The sequence below is a fragment of the Streptopelia decaocto genome (genome assembly GCF_964273445.1).
Source record: "Streptopelia decaocto genome assembly, chromosome: 24".
Classification (NCBI taxonomy): domain Eukaryota; kingdom Metazoa; phylum Chordata; class Aves; order Columbiformes; family Columbidae; genus Streptopelia; species Streptopelia decaocto.
In genome coordinates this window covers 3,856,848-3,873,342 of record NC_138679.1, presented here as the reverse complement: position 1 = coordinate 3,873,342, position 16,495 = coordinate 3,856,848, and the positions used below count along the sequence as shown (strand labels likewise).

Genomic DNA, 16,495 nt, shown 5'->3' with positions numbered 1-16,495 from the left:
GGGGAATGACCTATTAGAGAGCAGCGTAGGGGAAAGGGACCTGGGGGTCCTGGGGACAGCAGGGTGACCATGAGCCAGCACTGGGCCCTTGTGGCCAGGAAGCCAATGGGACCTGGGGTGGTTAGAAGGGGGTGGTCAGTAGGTCAGAGAGGTTCTCCTGCCCCTCTGCTCTGCCCTGGGGAGACCACACCTGGAATGTTGTGTCCAGTTGTGGCCCCTCAGTTCCAGCAGGACAGGGAACTGCTGGAGAGAGTCCAGCGCAGCCACCAAGATGCTGCAGGGAGTGGAGCATCTCCCGTGTGAGGAAAGGCTGAGGGAGCTGGGGCTCTGGAGCTGGACAAGAGGAGACTGAGGGGGGACTCATTCCTGGGGATCAATATGGAAAGGGGGAGTGTCAGGAGGATGGAGCCAGGCTCTTCTGGGTGACAACCAGTGACAGGACAAGGGGCAATGGGTGCAAACTGGAACACAGGAGGTTCCACTGAAATATGAGAAGAAACTTGTTTGGGGTGAGGGTGGCAGAGCCTGGCCCAGGCTGCCCAGGGGGTTGTGGAGTCTCCTTCTCTGCAGACATTCCAACCCGCCTGGACACCTTCCTGTGTCACCTCATCTGGGTGTTCCTGCTCCATGGGGGGATTGCACTGGATGAGCTTTCCAGGCCCCTTCCAACCCCTGACATTCTGGGATCCTGTGACACTCCATCCGAGAATACAACTCCCAGAATCCCTCGCGGTATCATATGCGCCCGCGCGCCGCGGCGCCGGCTGCTCATTGGTCACTGGTGCAGCCGCCATTTCGCGCCCTGACTCAGGCCTCTCAGTGGCGCAGCGCGGTGGGCGGCTCCGCCCCTCTGCCCGGTGCTGCGGAAACTTGCGGCGACCACTCCGGGGCCGCCCCGCCGCTGTCCCGGCTCGCACCCAGCAAACCGGCAGGCCTCGAGCCCGGGCATCAGGTCCTAGCGCCACCCCGCTGACCCTCACCCAGCTATCCAATCAGCACCTCCAGCGGGCCAGACTGACAGCTTTCTCCTCCAGTCAGCGACGGCCGCCGCGCTAGCCAATCGGGAGGCAGCGGCGAGGCTGGCGCCGAGGTTCCCGCCCACCCGCCTCGCGAGACGCGGGCGGGAAGGAGGCGGGGCGGGCGGAAGGGCAGGTCACGTGGGGCGCGCTCCGCCTATCAGCGCGGCGAGGCGCGGGGTCGCCCCGGCTCCCGCCAAATACGAGCGGGAGCCCCCGGGGCGGGACCGGGACTGGGCCGTGACGAGTCTCGTTGGCCGCCGCTGCCGGGTGAGCGGCTGGAGCCGCGGCGGCTGCCGTGGCAGGTAGAGGCGAGCACGGGGTGTGCGGTGGGGCCGGGGTGTGTTTCCGGCGGCGGTTGGGGTGCGCGGGGCCTGTACCGGGGTAACAAAGGAGGCCCCGCGCCTCAGCACCGGGCCCGGGGCCGCCTCACCCGCCGCCGCCTCCTCCGCCCAACCTCCGCTTCCTCAGCCGGGCTACAGCGGGGCGGCCGCTGCCCGAGGAGCCGGGGGGGGTGACGCTCCCCTCATCCCGGGGGTGCCGGCGGGGCCGCCCGGTCCCTTTGTCCGGCCGGGCCCCGCTCCGCCCGGGAGAGCTGTTGGGCGCAGCCGCCTGTCGGTTGTCTCTGGGAAGCGGGTGGGTCACCGGGAACATGTCACAGGTGTTTATTTGTTGTGTTTTTTCCTCGTAGCCATGGAGTGCAGAGACAAGGCGGCTGCTGCTCCGCGGAGGCTCGTCCAAGGTGAGGCTGCGGAGGGAGCGGCTGCCGCCCTGTGCGGGTTTGGGATGATAAAAAGGTGTCAGACACGGTTTTCTGAAATATGTTGGCTTTGCAGCAATAAACAGCCCCTAAGGGGCTGATCTGTTTCAATTTTTGTTCTTATGAACTAATAAAACATCTTGATATTTGATTCCATGTCCTCCTCTCCCCCATAGAGTCACAGAATCACTTTGGTTGGAAAAAAACCCTTAAGTCCAAGCATAACCTAAATCTTGCACTGCCTCATGTCCTAAGAACCTCGTGTCCATCTGTCCAGCCCTCCAGGGATGGTGACTCCAGCACTGCCCTGGGCAGCCTGTTCCAATGCCCCACAGCCCTTTGGGGAAGAAATTGTTCCCCAGATCCAACCTCAACCTCCCCTGGCGCAACTTGAGGCCGTTTCAATGACTTATATGATGTGACTAAAATAATAAAACATTGTTGTTGCAGCTCGGTTGCCGTTCAAACGATTGAATCCTGTACCAAAGGAGAAATACGATGCAGATTCAGAAATAAAGAAAGTAAAGAGCTCACAAGGTGGTTTTGGCCCAAGTAAGGATTCCTCCCTCGATGCATCTCATGCATCCCTGGACAATGTGGAGAATGACTGTCAGTTGGATTCGGATGTGAGTTTTTCTCCAAAACTTGTCAACGAAAAGGGTCCTTTAGACCATTTTATACAGAGAAACACAAAAGATAACACAAATGAAACTATAATTGTTATTGACCTGACAGAGGGCTCTACCCATAGACTAAGAGATGATGTAGACCACGTTGATTCAAAAGCATCTTCATGCCCACGTATAACTAATGGTGCATTAGGAAAAGAAAGAAACCAGTTGAGTTGCCTGAATTCCACTCAGAGCAGCCAACTGGATGATTCGATGGAGACTGATACGCGGTGTGAAGCTGTAGCGAACAAAAATGAAGATTTGGTTGATGGGATCCCGTCGCGTTCTGGGTTAACAGAGCGTAACGATGTGGAAAACACAAAGGGAAACCAGAGCGAACTGAAGGACGTCATCTTCGAGGGGAAGATGCCCGTGGTGCTCCTGGAGGATATTATGACGGCAAAATCTCCCCAGGTTGCTTCTCTGGATGGAAGCGTCGCGTCAGAAAACGAGACCATGGAATCGTCTCACGAAGGAGACTCCGGACTTACCAATTCCTCGCTAAGCTCTCGCTCTGTGAGCTCACCCGAGGTGCAGCCCGCTGCAGAAACAAAGAGAAACACGAGTCCTTTAGCTGCCTCGACGCCTGTTAGGAAGGTTGGTCTCTTGTTTTTGGTTTGGTTTTTAAAGCTGTTGTGTTGCGGATAGGCTGTGTGGTTTCCTGCGTCTGCAGTGGAAAGGATGGATAGGATGTTCACAATGATCGCGAGACGTGTGGAAGGTGGTGTTGATTTATTCATAAGATAATTGTTGCTCTTTTGAATCTTCCTTGAAATCCTATAGCTAAAGGATTTAAATCTTGCCTGCTTTTTAGCTGCTGGTGTATTTGCGTTGTGTGAATGTAACTTTGAACTTCGTTACAGGTGTGTTTTTTATATATGTATATTTATTTTTATTTTATGAAGTGTGTGTCCTGGGACCTAATGTTTTCTAATTGAAATAAGGACAGTGTCAAAAGCAGTTTTGTCCATGACGTGATGTTTTACAATTCTGCCCCGCTCTAATTCCTGCGGGAGGTTGTTAACCTGGTACCAGTCAGTGCAGATGTATTTTCCAGCTCTGAATTTCTGCAGCCGTGCCACAGAAAATGCTTTTAAGTGGAAGCTCCAGTGCATCGGCAGAACTGCAGGTGTGTGTGTGAGGATGGAGGATGAGCCTGGTGCTCTCAGCCACCTTGTTATAGGCAAGCAACCCTAAAATATTGTCATTTTTGGTGCCAGATTGAAGGGGAAGCGTCTGAGGGCACCGGGATCTGCCGAGGCTGCCGAAACATTCATGTGGCTCAAATATCTGTTCGCAGCTCAACTATTTTGGGGACCAGAGGAGTGGGGTGTAACATGGGGGTCCACAGTGAACCCCATGAAGCAGAACACTCCTGATGAACATGCTTGGGCGCTGTGGCTAAGCCTCGCCTACAGTTAGGCTGGACTATCTGGTTTTGCTCGACTCCATCGCTAGAAGGCAAAATGGGGACAGTGTTGAGGGGTGGGTTGATGTTGTGCTGCCGGAGGTGAGAATTGAGTGTGTGGCTTGGGGAAAGCAGCCAGAATCTTCCTGCTGATGCCACCTTGAGCCTTTTAAGAAAGATTTTAAACAATTATCCCCCAGGTATTAAAGGAGAAACGGTCCTGCAGGTGAGGAAAAGCCTTGCTGGCCTGGAGGAGGGCAGGTATGGATGGGTTAGAGCTTGGAGCTCACGCTGTGACGGGTCTTTCCATTTCTTCTGCCTGTCAGAAAAACGATCAATCCTTCTACTGTTGAAACTCGCAATCTTTGGTCTCTAAGATAAATACATAAACTCAAGCAGGCGTGAAGTATTTCCAGTGTAGCAGAACAAATAAAAAGAGTACTTGTCTCCTGATGTAATACATCAGTGTAAACGAGTTATTGGTTTTCTGGGGCGTGAGGTGAGGACGGAACAGCCCAGGTGGGAATTCTGCACCTCCACCTGTACAGGTGTCTGTCCTGGCGTGTTTGTTTTCCCAGTTGGAAACAGCACTGATCAGCTGCATTTCCCAGTCGAAATAACTTTTATGTTGTATCAAATACATCCTTGGTACCTTATACTGCGAGTGGCGGGAGAAAGAAGAGAAGGATGCAAGAAACCAAGCCATAGTATGCTGAAATATTGACAAATTCAGCCTCTGAACAATGCTCTTAACCATAAAATACCTTATTTCCACCTCTAAATAACAGCTTAAAGAGAAGTGAGAAGTGTGACCTGTTGGGAGCTCAGGGTTGATTCGCTGGCGCGGGTGGAAGAGCAAGAGGCCTGTGATTGCAAGAAGGAACAGCGTTAAAATACGAGTAATAGTCCTTGTGTTCAGGAAGAGTTAAATATTGCAAGAGTAAGTGGTAGGATGCAAGAAAAAGAAAAACCAAACAAAATTAAACCAAGTTCAACTTGAAGGAAGTGACTTTGCTCTAATTAAATGTCCTCGGTTGTGCCCTCGTGATTTGGAGCAGCTCTGGCTTCTGTTTGTTTTTCTACATGTGATGTTCCCTTGCAAATGCTACTTTGGAGCTGAGTAGACCGGAGGGATTTGTTTATGCAAAGCGTAGTAATGTGAGGACTTAATGTAAACCGAAGCGTTTAGATGTAGTCAGGCTTAAATGGCAACCGGGGAGATTAGATACGTGTGAACTGTGTTCTGTGCTAAAGGAACGCTTGAGTTGCTGGCGGCGCCGATATGCAAGAACAATGTTAATATAATACAGATAAAACTTGCTGTTCTCTAAGAGTTCTTGTGCCTTGTGGGAGGGGAATGATGTTGATATCTAAAACTCGCGTTTTATTGTTCCAGGTATCCCAGAAATGCCACAAAAGCTCGGCGGAGAAGGAGAAGCTGCGATTGCAAAGAGTAAGGTGTTTTCCTCAACGTGTGAACCTAACCCGCTGTGCTTTTGCACGGAATATTCCGCAGAGCCCTTTGGGTTTCATCTTAGTCCACTTCCAGCATCTCTCTCCCTGTTTTCCCTCGTTTATGAATATGGAAGAATCTTAACATATGCAGTTAAAGCACTTGGCTTCTTCCAAAGCTTCCTAATGCGGACGGAACCAAGTGTGGGTGGCCCGTGCTGCGTTTCTGGGTGCTTTGGGAAGATGTTTTAGAAGCTGTAAATATTGCTGCCTGCTTGTCAAAATGCTCTAAGTGGACACATCCAAGTGGCATCTTTGAAAGCCTTTTATTTATTCCTTTAATTTATTCCCTCTCTTTATTCCTGCTTTGTCCTTCTCACCCTTCCCCCTTTCAAGCCAGAAAACGCAGGGTCTGGTCTTCATTAATAAATGAAGCAAATTGGCCCCTGTGTTTATATCTTGCTGAAGAACCTGCTGGAAATGCTCAAGCTCTGGTCTCTGTTTAAGCTGCGCTTAAGGAACTGTGTTCCTTAACAAAATGCCAAGAATTTTGCTGCCCGTTCTGCTCTCAGTCCTAAAATGCTAAATATAAAGGAGGCTGATGGATCACATGGAGTTCTTGAGCTGCACGAGTGGGCTTTGCCTGCTGGAAAACTGGGTGGTATTTATAAATTCTGATTGTTTCTTAGTTACTAGTTCGTTAAGCTGGTAGAAGGGACTGTTGTGGTGGTTTTGTACAAGCTGTATGCGGCTGAGCCTGCTCCCGAGATGCTTTTTACAGCGCCCCACATAGAAATCCAATCTGTTGTTTTCTTCCATCCTATATGTGTGTTAAAAATATCAGTAATGTGGGGGAGAGACAAGAAGGGAAGGTTTATTACACTAAAATTAAATAGAGCCGCCAATCTTGCTGAAAACTTCACACCAAACTACCCAGTAGATTTTTCACTGGTGTCAGTTCTGACAATATTGGTTTGTTTGGGTTTTTTTTGCCATTGGCACCACTTGGCGTGTCGATCGCCTTCTGCGGTTATTGGTACGTTGTGCCACTGTTTGAGTCTCGATGCTGCCAAGAGGAGATGGGAAATAAATAAAATCGAGTTGAAAATACACAGTGGGGGATATTTGTGTGTCTGAGCACAGACATAGCTTGTTTACCGCAGCATCGGGAGGCCACATTTCTTGAGTTTGTAACCTTTTAATAAGCGTTTTTCATCTTGATGTGTCAGCAGGTCCATGATGAGCATTTCACTTGCTTTGGGAGGAAATACTGTGAAGAGCAACACTTTGAATGTCATTTTCCCCACATAGTGCCCCTTAACTAAGCTTAGGGCACCTGGTGTTTTCTGATTATCTACCAGACTAACACAAGTGATGATTTTTTGGTGAGCTCCAGGTCTTATGAAGCAGCTGCACAGTCCAGAGTTTGGAGACTCCTGTCTCCTGAGATAGAGGAAAAACATTGTCGGAAAATCCATGTGGTTCTATAGGACAAAATCAGATCGAATGATCTTTTCAGACTTTACACCATGGTCCCCACGCATTGATAGAAAAGCGTGAAAGCTTAGCTCAGATTTCTAAATAAAGTATTTTGGAAACAATCCGAAACCTTAAAATAAATAATATTTTAAGAGGGTGTAAAAAAATGCCCATCTAATTTTCCATAATGCCACATGAAGGTGACTCAAGTAGAACACAAAGCTTTCCTTGGTGCTTAGAGAATGGAAACACCTCTATTTTTTAGGAGAACAGAGCAATTATTGCTGAGCTGGCTCATGTATTCACGGCTCACAACTTGTGTCCTGCGATAACTAGAAATGATGCTACAGGCCAAAGGTGCGGGCAGGAGTTGACTCCAGTATCTCAGCTGAAGAAATGCCTTGTTTTACTCAAGTTTCTTCTGCGAGCAGCTATTACAAAAAGAAAATGTGCTTAATGCTTCGTTTCAGGACCAAGAGCGCGCGGACAAGCTGCAGAAGCTGCAAGCGGAAAGGGAGGAGAAGGGGAGGCTGAAAGAGGAAGCGAAAGCGGCGAAGGAGCGAGCCAAGGAGGAGGCCAAGAAGAAGAAGGAAGAAGAGAAAGAGCTGAAAGAGAAAGAAAGGAGAGAAAAGAAAGAGAAAGAAGAAAAGGAGAAAGCCGAGAAGCTGCGGGTGAAGGAGGAGAAGCGAAAGGAACGGCAGGAAGCGTTGGAGTAAGTGGCTGAGGAATAACCTATAATGATCATAGAATCACAGAATGGACTGGGTTGGAAAAGCCCTCAGAGATCACCCAGTCCAAGCCTTGGTCCAACTCCAGTCCATTGACTAGATCATGGCACTAAGTGCCATGGCCAATCTCAGTTTCAAAACCTCCAGGGCCGCTGAGTCCAGCACCTCCCTGGGCAGCCATTCCAATGCCTGACCACTCTCTCTGCACAGAATTGCTTTCTAATCTCCAGCCTCAGTTTCCCCTGGCAGAGTTGAAGCCCATGGCCCCTTGTCCTATTGCTGATGCCTGGGAGAAGAGCCCAATCCCCACCTGGCTAGAACTGCCCTTCAGGTAGTTCTAGAGAGTGCTGAGCTCAGCTCTAAGCCTCCTCTTCTCCAGACTGAACAAGCCCAGCTCCCTCAGCCTTGACTTATGGTCAAGTCCCTTCCCCAGTCTTGTTGCTCTTCTCTGGACCCGCTCCAGCACTTCAATCTCTTTCCTGACCTGAGGGGCCCAGAACTGACCACAATACTCCAGGTGTGGCCTCCCCAATGATGTGAGTGCCTTTCCATATGTACCTTTACTGTCCCATCTAGAGGCTCCACTGCTTAAACAGCATGTGCCTCTTTGTCGCAGGAACATTTTAAACTCTTGACAGACTCTGTACACCAGTTTCAGCGCTGCTTTTTGCACGCAGGCTGACCTGGGCTTCTGCTGCCAAGAGCCATCGTGCTCCACTGAATCTTCCCTTTATGACCAGTCTCACTTGTACTTTTGCAATTTGCTGGTGCCCCGTCTGTTGAGGAAGTTGCTTGTAATTTGATAATACCAATAAATACCCTTTCCTGGTGTTGAGGGAAGCTTGGAGCAGCCTGGCTACTTTGTGGCTAAAACCGGTCAATATTTGCTCTCGAAGGGATGAAGAGAGATTTCTGCAGGCTTAACCAAGCGTGCTCCTTGGCTGAATTAATAGATTTACCTTTTTGCCTGGCGTGATAGGGTCTTAGTTAAGGTCTGGGGCTTCTCACCTCTTCCTCAGTGTAAATAAACACTTCATGAGTTGTGATATTTCAATCAACTTTGTATTAAAGGGCAAAACTTGAGGAGAAGAGAAAGAAAGAAGAGGAGAAACGGTTAAGAGAGGAGGAAAAGGTAAATGCTTTCTCTAGCTTGTCTCTAAACTGTCCTGCTACGGTGAAATGACATTAATGAGCTCCTGGGGTTCTCCAGGGAGCAGAGTTGCTTTTACCTCTTAAAGTCTTTTCTGCATTTGTGTTTTTTCAATGCCCATGAGTTGAACTCTCTCCTTTGTCTTAGCAATGACATTGGAATCCGTAGAGAAGACAATGACTTTTTTTGTTGAGTTACAGGAGCTGGTAAATGACTGAACTTTGCGTTATGCCTCGCTAGGTTTGAAGTTGGGTCATGCATCAGCTCACCTTGAATTATAAGGCTTTGTCCTACCTTTGTGTTTGTAATTTGGGTTTTGATTCTGATTTCAGCGCATTAATGCTCAGAAAGCAGAAATTACGAGGTTCTTCCAGAAACCAAAGACTCCACAAGCCCCGAAGGTGAGGTGTTGCTATTCCTGCGTTTTGGTGGTCTAACAAGCACTCTGATTTCCTTCTGATCCATCCTTTGGATCTTCTTAGGTGGACAAAACATTAGTATTTCATACTTCCTCATTTTAAAAGTGTAACGACCAGTGCAGAGAGACTACAAAAGAAGTTTTGTAGTCGCTTTAGTAAAGATTTCAGCTCTGTCTTCTGCTGTAAAGACTTAGACCCCCTTGGAAGGTCTGTTGGAGTCTCAGATAGGACGGGCTTAACCTAAATCTTCATTCAGACATCACCTTATATTGAGGTTTAGTTCATATCTTGAATGTGTTGCTACTATGGTGTCTCAGGTGTTCAGGCCCTAACAATCCTCACTTAACCTTTCAGATTCTGGCTGGCTCTTGTGGGAAGTTCGCTCCTTTTGAAATTAAGGAGAACATGGTCTTAGCTCCCCTCTGTCGTGTTGCCCCGGATCCGGACATCCTGGAGCAGCTGGATAAGCTCCTGCGCGCGCAAAACAGCGACGTTTCTTTCTTGAGGGACCTAAAGTGTCGTAAACCACGTAAAACTGGACCTACTTTTGTCAGTAGCAGCGCTGACATAGTCAACAGGTTAGTCTGTGTTTGGGGGGTTTGCTTCGCTTTGCTTTTTTGTTTTAATGAAGCGCAGAACGGTTTTGGGGTAGTCGTTTTCTAATATGTATGTTCTAATATGTTGTCTCTTCACAGCGACGTGGTGGTTGTGGATAACTGCAAAACAGACGCTGATCCTGAAAGGGGGAAATTCGGTAGAATGAAACTTCTGCAGTTTTGTGAGAATCACCGCCCCGCGTACTGGGGCACGTGGAACAAGAAAACCACTATGATCCATGCCAGGAATCCTTGGTCGAAGGACAGTGTAAGCGTGGTTGGATTCTTTTATTTCTTTATGCTCTCAAAGTGAATTTGTGGTTGGGCAAATTCACCTGTTCCATGGCATTTCTGGTCCGCTTGCACGTTCCCGTTTTGAAACCCTGGGTGGGGTCTGGTGTCGTGCTTTCAAATTATTGACAGAAATGGTGTGTTGGCTTCTCTTCCAGAAGCTGCTGGACTACGAAGTAGATAGTGATGAAGAATGGGAAGAGGAGGAACCTGGAGAAAGCCTCTCCCACAGTGAAGGGGTGAGGATTCCTGCTGGAAGAACAGCTTTCTGAACCAATCACGCTTGTCAGTGTGATTTCTAATAAGCAGAGTTTTCTTTTTAGGATGATGAAGAGGAGGGAGAGGATGAAGATGACGACGATGGGTTTTTTGTACCCCATGGGTACCTATCTGAAGATGAAGGAGTGACAGAAGTAAGTGAACTGGGTGTCGCTGGATTTCCATCTCCATTTCCAATGAATCTGTAAGAAATATTGGCAGAGGAAGACAGCCTGTAGTCTTGGCAGCGATGTAACTCGTATCTAAACTTCTGTAGCTCAGGGGACATGGTAAAAACCTGGGTTTAAAGAGCTTTTTTTTTCCTTGGGCTGGACGTATCAAGTTCTTTCTCTCCTGTTGCTTTAGGAGTGCGATCCAGAGAATCAGAAAGTTCGTCAAAAGCTGAAAGCAAAGGAGTGGGATGAGCTGATGGCCAAGGGGAAGAGGTTCCACGTTCTACAGCCTGTGAAGATCGGCTGCATCTGGGAAAGCGCAGAACACGACAGCGCCAACGCAGACCTGAAGGTTCTTCAGCAGTTCGCAGCGTGTGTCCTGGATTCACCTGTTGCGGAGGAAGAACAGCAAACACAGAAATGCAGTAAAAAAAGAGCGAAAGATCAGCAAAGTAAGACCTGAAGGGCTAAATAGTTGCACTTAGACACTGTTGTATGCTGCTTTTGTTTTGTGCAGAGTGTCAAATTCAGAGTGATCTGATTATGACAAATGTGAAATCAGAGAATCTCTATAAGTGTTCTTGGAAAGGAGTTTTCCAGCGTCGTGTCCGCTGTGGCCTTAGTTATGGTCTCCAAAAACTCCTGCGGTGTATAATGTAGGAAATGAAGCCAACAGGACTCGGTAGGCTCAGATCTAGGCTGGCTTACTGGAAGTGCTCAAACCCACCAACCTGTTTATTCATAGGGAAAGGATTTAGTTTTTGTGCCAGGTTTCAGTACTGAATATCTCCTGCGTGTGATATAACACAAGGATGTCAATAGTGCACATAAAGGTTGCAATCGGGCTTGACGCTTTCACTTCAGGGGTCGTCATTATTGGGGGTGACTTCTCTAACATCCAGTTTAGCTCCTGTCACAATATCTAAAGCGAATCTTAACCTATTTGTCTTCTTTCTGGAGCGCGTGTACTGATGGGTTATGTCAACCTGGCTTTTCCTGACGTTTAATCTGTTCTTTCCCGCAAACCTTTCCTCTCTGCAGTCCTTGGGCAGCTCCTACCGCTGCTGCACGGCAACGTGAATGGGAGCAAAGTGATCATCCAGGAGTTCCAGGAGTGCTGCCGGCAGGGACTGTTCAGCGACGTGACAGCGGCTGCCGACGGTGACACGAGCCCCACGAGCCCCCACGCATCCCGGCCGCAGACGCCCGTGGGCGAGGACAGCACCGTCCCTTCCAAAGCCAGGCTAAAGAGAATCATTTCCGAGAACTCTGTGTACGAGAAAAGGCCCGAATATCGCATGTGCTGGTACGTCCACTCCGAGGTGCTGAAGAGTTTTGATCAAGAGCATCTCCCCGTCCCCTGCCAGTGGAACTACGTCACCCAGGTCCCTTCGTCGGGGAAGGAGGAGGCTGGCAGCGTGTTGGGAGCGGCTGCCCTGCAGACACCCCCCCCAGCAAAGAGGAAATCCAGTGGGACCGTGTCCATCACGAAATTCATGAAGAGACCTCGGGACACTGAGCAGGTGAGTTCACAGAATCCCAGAATGTCAGGGGCTGGAAGGGACCTGGAAAGCTCATCCAGTGCAATCCCCCATGGAGCAGGAACACCCAGATGAGGTGACACAGGAAGGTGTCCAGGCGGGTTGGAATGTCTGCACAGAAGGAGACTCCACAACCCCCCTGGGCAGCCTGGGCCAGGCTCTGCCACCCTCACCCCCAACAAGTTTCTTCTCATATTTAAGTGGAACCTCCTGTGTTCCAGTTTGCACCCATTGCCCCTTGTCCTGTCACTGGTTGTCACCCAGAAGAGCCTGGCTCCATCCTCCTGACACTCCCCCTTTCCATCTTGATCCCCAGGAATGAGTCCCCCCTCAGTGTCCTCTTGTCCAGCTCCAGAGCCCCAGCTCCCTCAGCCTTTCCTCACACGGGAGATGCTCCACTCCCTGCAGCATCTTGGTGGCTGCGCTGGACTCTCTGCAGCAGTTCTCCGTCCTTCCTGAACTGCGGTGTTGAAAGAACGAGGGGATGTAGCCCTGTGTTTTCAGCAGGTGATGGTCCTTGTGTGCCGCCTACATCCGCCGTGAGCACACGCAAAATATTAAGCTACAGATCTTCATACAAAAAAAACCACACCCCAACCTTTTTGTGGGGAAAGGAGTGAAATTATGTGGCTCTCAAGAGATGAGTTTCTTTTGTGTGCCTCCAGCTTGGTCTGTCTGTTCCATTTGAAATGTTGCTCTCCTGCTGTTCTTCCATTTTCCGTTGTTTGGCAGTGATTGCATCCAAGCTGTGAATAGTTTCTGAGTGGCTGCTTGGCCTTGATTTTACAGCTGTATATAATTTGTATGCAGGTTTTTATGGACATGTATGGCTGCCAGATGTATAGCAGGGCTGGTGACTTACATCAGTTGCATGTGTACTGGTTAAATGCAGTTCCCAAGTGCTGCGATTCAACCCGTAACACTGTAAAGTCTCTGGCTTCTACTGTTGTACATACAGCTTAATTTCAATGTTTTATAAAAATAATTCATAGGAACAAAATGAGGTGGATTTGGAGCTGTTACCTCCAAACCCAGAGGCAGGACGGGGTTTGTGCTGTTGCTGGATTTATTCCTTATCCCCTGGGGACAAAGGGCTGAGGAAAGAAGCCCCAGATGAGGCTTTTCATGCTTTTCCTTCCCACTCTATTCTTGGCTTCTTTGGCTTTTCCCCTGAAAAAGCTCTGCATTCAAGTATTGATGGGGATCGGAGACTTGGGAGAAGCTGCTCAGCCCCCAAATTCCATCTGCTTGGGTTTTCTTTTTTCCTTATGCACTAAATAAAGGCAGAGATATAAATCTCCGCTTGGCACCCACTGGAAATTTTGCTTAGAACCAACTGCTTGAGCAGAAATAGCAAAACAAAGGCTACTAATTCTACTAAAAAGCAGAATGACTTCACTGGCCTGAATTCTTCAAAGCTCTCGGAAGCGTCTTCAAATGGCCTTTGAGGTGCGGCTGCCCCGCGGCTCCAAGCAGAGGTCAGAGTCCTGAAAACCTTTCATGCCCGACCTCTAAATCAGCGCTGCTGAGCAATTGAGAGCCTGTTTAGCGAAGCTGGAGCTTGAGGAGGATGTAGGAGCGATCGGAAGGTCACAACCAGCAGGTTTTCTGCCCCTGGCACTGATTTTTCTGCCCCTGGCACATGTTTCTCTGCTGTGAAGCTCACGCCGAGACTCGTGTAAGTAAAGGTGCTCTTACATAAACCACAGAGGGAGAAGAGCTCGGTGTCGCAGCGGGCAGCACCTGCACCGCGTGTAGGAGGCGAGCGCTTAATCTGAGAGCTCTAACTTTAATGAGGGATATAAATTTAAAATCTCTCCTCTTAGAACAGCTTGTAGGGGGTGGGGAGCAGGTTCTAGGTCTGAGGTTTCATCCCACAGTTCCAGTTGAGGGGAAAAAAACCTGACAGAAACATTCGCAGCTGTTGAATTCTGGGCGGCTTCAGGTTTTGTCGCTCCTTGTATTCATTTTCTCAATTCAAATCAAGTAGCTTGTGTTGCTCCCATGGCAGCAAATAAGGTCCGCGAGGAAGAACTGTCACCCTTCCCCGAATATAAACTAATTGGCAGCGATGAGGAGGGTTTGGGGGGAGAACGCGCTTCAAACTTGACAAGCAAAAGGCATTTTTCATCTTCAGAAAGAAGAAAGCATCCAAAATAATCAGCAGGAGGGGGGGAGATTTCCCTGCCAGAAAAACAACACAACTGAGTCACTTCTCAATTAAGGTTTGCGCTGACTTTTCCCTGTGTAGGCTGCGGCGTTGTGTAACATCGGAGCAGGCGCTCGGCGTGTTTCCTGCTGTCCGTGCCGCTGCGGATGGGCCCTTTGATCACAAAACAGTGTCTGTTGAAGCTGGAGGCTGCTTATTTTTCTTATTTTCTTATTTTTCTTCCCTTCCTTCCGATCCTGTGAGTGCCCATTGGGCCCTTGGCAGCGCTGGCTGCGCTTGGGCTCGCATGTTGTCACTTTACACCCTCAGGAGGAACAAAGCGTTCGAAATAATCAGCAGAGGGGAAGAAATTCCCCTTAAAATAAACCAACCCAACCCAACCCTGAGTCACCGGTACCTTTGTTTGGTGTTTTCCTAAAGGCTGAAGCTGCGGAGATGGATGGATTTCAGGCAGACACTGAGGAAGATGAGGAGGATGACGACTGCATGATTGTGGATGTACAGCCAGGCCAAGGTGGGCAAATCAATTAAAGACGATCTCTTGGCCAACGCTTCTCCCACAAGGGAGGATACGAGAGCAGGACGGTGTCCGGCTGAACCTGTTGCAGTTTTTCTGCCACACTTTTCACCACACCTTGTGCTCTTCTTTCTCTATATTTTATTCTACATACTTCTCTGCTTTGTATGTTGTATTCTAGGTGCTGCTTTGCTATTTATGCTCTTCTCTAACCTTCTCTTGCCTTTCCTTCCCTCCTCCCTCCAATGGACTAAATAAAGTGCTTGTGACTGGCATTTGGCTGCCAGTCTACCATTTATTTCATTAAAAAAGTGAACACTGGGGTCAGTATCAGCAGCTTGGCCAATGTTGCTGCGCAGGCCTTGTCTCTGGAGCACAAAGATTTATGTCCAGAGCCCTTCCAGGACTCACAAGGTCTGAACGTAACTCCGCTCTGCCGCCTTCTCCAAGTCTTAGGTGGGCGCTGAATTGTCTGTAGGAAATAAAACCCGAGCTCTGTGTTGTTTGGCGGGTGAAGGATCTGAAAACACCGTTTGCTTTGCTCTAGAATCTAAGAATTGCTTTTATTTGTGTCCCAGTTATCCCTTTGTAAAGAGCTTTCAGAGCTCTGCTGCCGCAGCGCGTCCCATCAGGAGCGGGATGCGGATGCGGCTCCTTTCATCTGTGCGATGTTTTAACTGCTCGATCCTACAGATCGGTGACGTTACACCCACCGCACGATCTGCTTCCAGCTCCTCTAAACCGCTTTGCAAAACCTCCGAGCCCGTTCTTACCTCTCACAATAGAACTAAACGCAGCTGGCACAACTTGCATTAATTTTTTGTGTGTGTTGTGCAGCTCCTCTAATTGATAAGAGCTCACGCATATCCCTCAAGCCTTACATTCTACAAGGTGTCTGACCCTTTCTAGACGTTCTCCTTTCTACATTCCTCCTCTCGCCTCCCCAACAGCTGTTTGACAAGAAGCTTTTGCATTTAATCTTAAGCCGCTTCTGCTCATTACGAGTCTGCAGATGAAAAGCCTCGCGTCGGGTTTGTCGCCTTCCTCGGGCTGCGTTGACACGCATGCAGCTCTATTTGTTCAGCTCTGCCTGAGTCTAAAGCACCGAAAAGATTGTGAAGATCCTTTTTATGCTTGAAGTAATTCTTTTTTATTATTCTGGATTGATGGTTAACCCAATATTAAAACCTCTTTTTTTTAAATAGCATCGAAAAGACTTGCAACAGATTGGGGCGGACAACCCGAGACAGATAAAGCAGATAGTTAAATATGACAAGATAAATGAGGATTAAAAAAAACCAAATAAAACAACAAACAACACACAAAATAAAACCAAACCCAACACGTTTTCTACTTTGCAGATTCAACGTTGGCAGCTACTGAAACAGCCTCAGGATCCAGCGGCACAAGAGGCGCCGCTCCCCAGGACACCGGCACCATCAGCCCATCTAATCCAGTTTGAGACTTAAACGCCTACTAACTTCTCTGTATGTATGTAGAATGAGTTAGAACGTTTTAAACTCTTGTGTATCTTTGAACGAGATACTTGAAAGTATTCCATATTTCTTGTAAAGAGAAGACAGCACTTTGTTCTGCTTCAGACCACATGGAAGCTTAAATTTTTAGCTCTAGTTTTTAGCTTAAAAAAAAAATACTGCATATTAATCTGTCCTTAATAAAGCATTATTGAAATTTTGATACTTCTTTGTAATGGAAGGTATCTAAGTTATCTCAAACTAGCAGAGGGATTTTGAAATAAGCTTATTGTGATGCCACTGGGGGGAATGACTCTGTTCATAATGTTGTATAGCATGGCCGTGGGTATAAATGATGTACAATTATATTTGAATTTATGCTATCTGTATC

At 48.4% G+C, this 16,495-nt stretch overlaps 1 protein-coding gene across 2 annotated transcripts; it reads left to right on the top strand.

The window, feature by feature from the left end:
* Positions 1 to 1,157: 1,157 nt before the first annotated feature.
* CHAF1A (chromatin assembly factor 1 subunit A) lies at positions 1,158 to 16,487 on the top strand. Of its 2 annotated transcripts, none has more exons than XM_082071780.1 (15): positions 1,158 to 1,321; positions 1,708 to 1,758; positions 2,227 to 3,044; positions 5,252 to 5,308; positions 7,257 to 7,498; positions 8,586 to 8,646; positions 8,997 to 9,065; positions 9,438 to 9,661; positions 9,779 to 9,947; positions 10,129 to 10,209; positions 10,294 to 10,383; positions 10,595 to 10,853; positions 11,443 to 11,924; positions 14,533 to 14,626; positions 15,991 to 16,487. In XM_082071780.1, exons 2-15 carry the CDS (start codon positions 1,710 to 1,712, stop codon positions 16,089 to 16,091), a joined length of 2,796 nt encoding a protein of 931 aa, XP_081927906.1. In that variant the 5' UTR covers positions 1,158 to 1,321; positions 1,708 to 1,709; the 3' UTR covers positions 16,092 to 16,487. The 2 variants fall into 2 exon arrangements, with proteins under 2 accessions (XP_081927906.1, XP_081927907.1); XM_082071781.1 differs by having other exon boundaries at positions 1,183 to 1,286.
* Positions 16,488 to 16,495: the final 8 nt, after the last annotated feature.

Bases quoted from the DNA above. Each gene is read 5' to 3' on its own strand.
- CHAF1A (XM_082071780.1), top strand. From the start codon at position 1,710: ATGGAGTGCAGAGACAAGGCGGCTGCTGCTCCGCGGAGGCTCGTCCAA. The intron at 7,499-8,585 runs GTAAGTGGCTGA...TTTGTATTAAAG, and splicing joins GAACGGCAGGAAGCGTTGGA to GGCAAAACTTGAGGAGAAGA. The intron at 11,925-14,532 runs GTGAGTTCACAG...GTTTTCCTAAAG, and splicing joins GACCTCGGGACACTGAGCAG to GCTGAAGCTGCGGAGATGGA.